Genomic DNA, 1346 nt, shown 5'->3' with positions numbered 1-1346 from the left:
CTAGTCATTAATAAGACCTGTGAGTTTCACTTTGTCTGTGTTGTTCATGAAGAAGAATCCAATAAAGGTTCTTCAAAACTGACACCTGGTGGTGTAGTCTTGAACTTCAACAAGAGCTACACCTCTCTCTGTAGCTGTGAGGTGTCATGATACAATATTGTGCTTGATGCATGTGCACTGTTATAAACAACTTATAAGATTTACAAGTATATGTTACAAGACTTAATTGAGCAAATTAAGTAAAATTTACCTGATTTATTCACAAATATTTAATTATATCCTTAATAACTTTTACTAGATAATGATGAGTAAGTATTACATGAATCAAGCATTTAAATTTACTTAACAAATGTTTTTTTCAAGTACATCTTACAAGTTATGTTTTTTCAGTGCATGTGCTTCTGTGTGATGTTTCACAGGTTCTTGCCGGTGAAGAAGCAGACATCATGTCCAGCATGCTGAGCACAGAGGACGCTGATACCCCTGCAGAAGAGCTGGTTTACCATGTTGAAATGTTGACCAGTGGGATGGTGGCGTTAAAAGAAGAGCCCGAGGAGAGCGTTCTGAACTTCACACAGGCTCACGTAAACAAAGGGGAGGTCATCTTCATTCATGAAGGTGAGGAAGCTTTAAAGAGCACCAAGAGCTGAAAGCTCCAACGTTCACGTCTGTTTTTAATAGGTTTACAGTTTAATCAAAGTTCTTGATGTATTTCTTTACTTGTTTGTTTGCTCCTCTAATTAAACGTGCCAGTGCATAACCACAGCACCCTATTTATCCTTCGGTTTTATCATAAAATATAACTCACACAACTCTCTGCCTTCATTCATTGAGAAATACAGTGTATGTGGTGCCGTTTGTAAAGTTACACAGTCAAACATTACCACCAATATTTTTCTTTTATAAGAAAAATAACAGATGTTAGGATTTTCAGTCAGGAATGAACCCATGATGCAGGCAGTTGCAAGGCTTCAAAAACAAAGTATTTCTTTGAACAAAAAGTTGCTGACTGGGCAGCTAAAAAAAACTCAGAGTGGCGTGGCAAGACAGGACAAGGCACAATACCAAACATAACCAAACAATGACCCGACAGGGAAGTGAAGACAAGACACAGAATATAAAGATGAGACTAACGAGCACAAACAGGAAACACCTGGGAGAGAAACATGAGGAGCAGGTGAGAGTGGGCGGGGCTGGAGCAAAGACAGGCAGGAGGAAGAATACAGATGAACAGGACAAAAATCAGAATAAAGTCAAAATAAAAACACGAACCCACATGAAACATAACAACAGATTTATTTTTCAAAGTCAGTTTTTCAACACATGATTCATACATTTATAAATGT

The 1346-nt window shown here is 37.7% G+C and overlaps 1 protein-coding gene across 1 annotated transcript in view; it reads left to right on the top strand.

Moving 5' to 3' along the window:
* cspg4 (chondroitin sulfate proteoglycan 4) overlaps positions 1–1346 on the top strand; it is a 183228-nt gene that overhangs the window by 164973 nt on the left and 16909 nt on the right. Inside the window, exon 7 of the mRNA XM_014027385.1 lies at positions 420–618. Within this exon, the coding sequence (XP_013882839.1) occupies positions 420–618 (199 nt within the window). The remainder of the gene's footprint in view (positions 1–419; positions 619–1346) is intronic.

The sequence above is a fragment of the Austrofundulus limnaeus genome, unplaced genomic scaffold, assembly GCF_001266775.1.
Source record: "Austrofundulus limnaeus strain Quisiro unplaced genomic scaffold, Austrofundulus_limnaeus-1.0 Scaffold644, whole genome shotgun sequence".
In the NCBI taxonomy this organism is placed as follows: domain Eukaryota; kingdom Metazoa; phylum Chordata; class Actinopteri; order Cyprinodontiformes; family Rivulidae; genus Austrofundulus; species Austrofundulus limnaeus.
The sequence above is the reverse complement of the archived record's forward strand: the minus strand, read 5'-3'. Positions and strand labels throughout refer to the sequence as shown.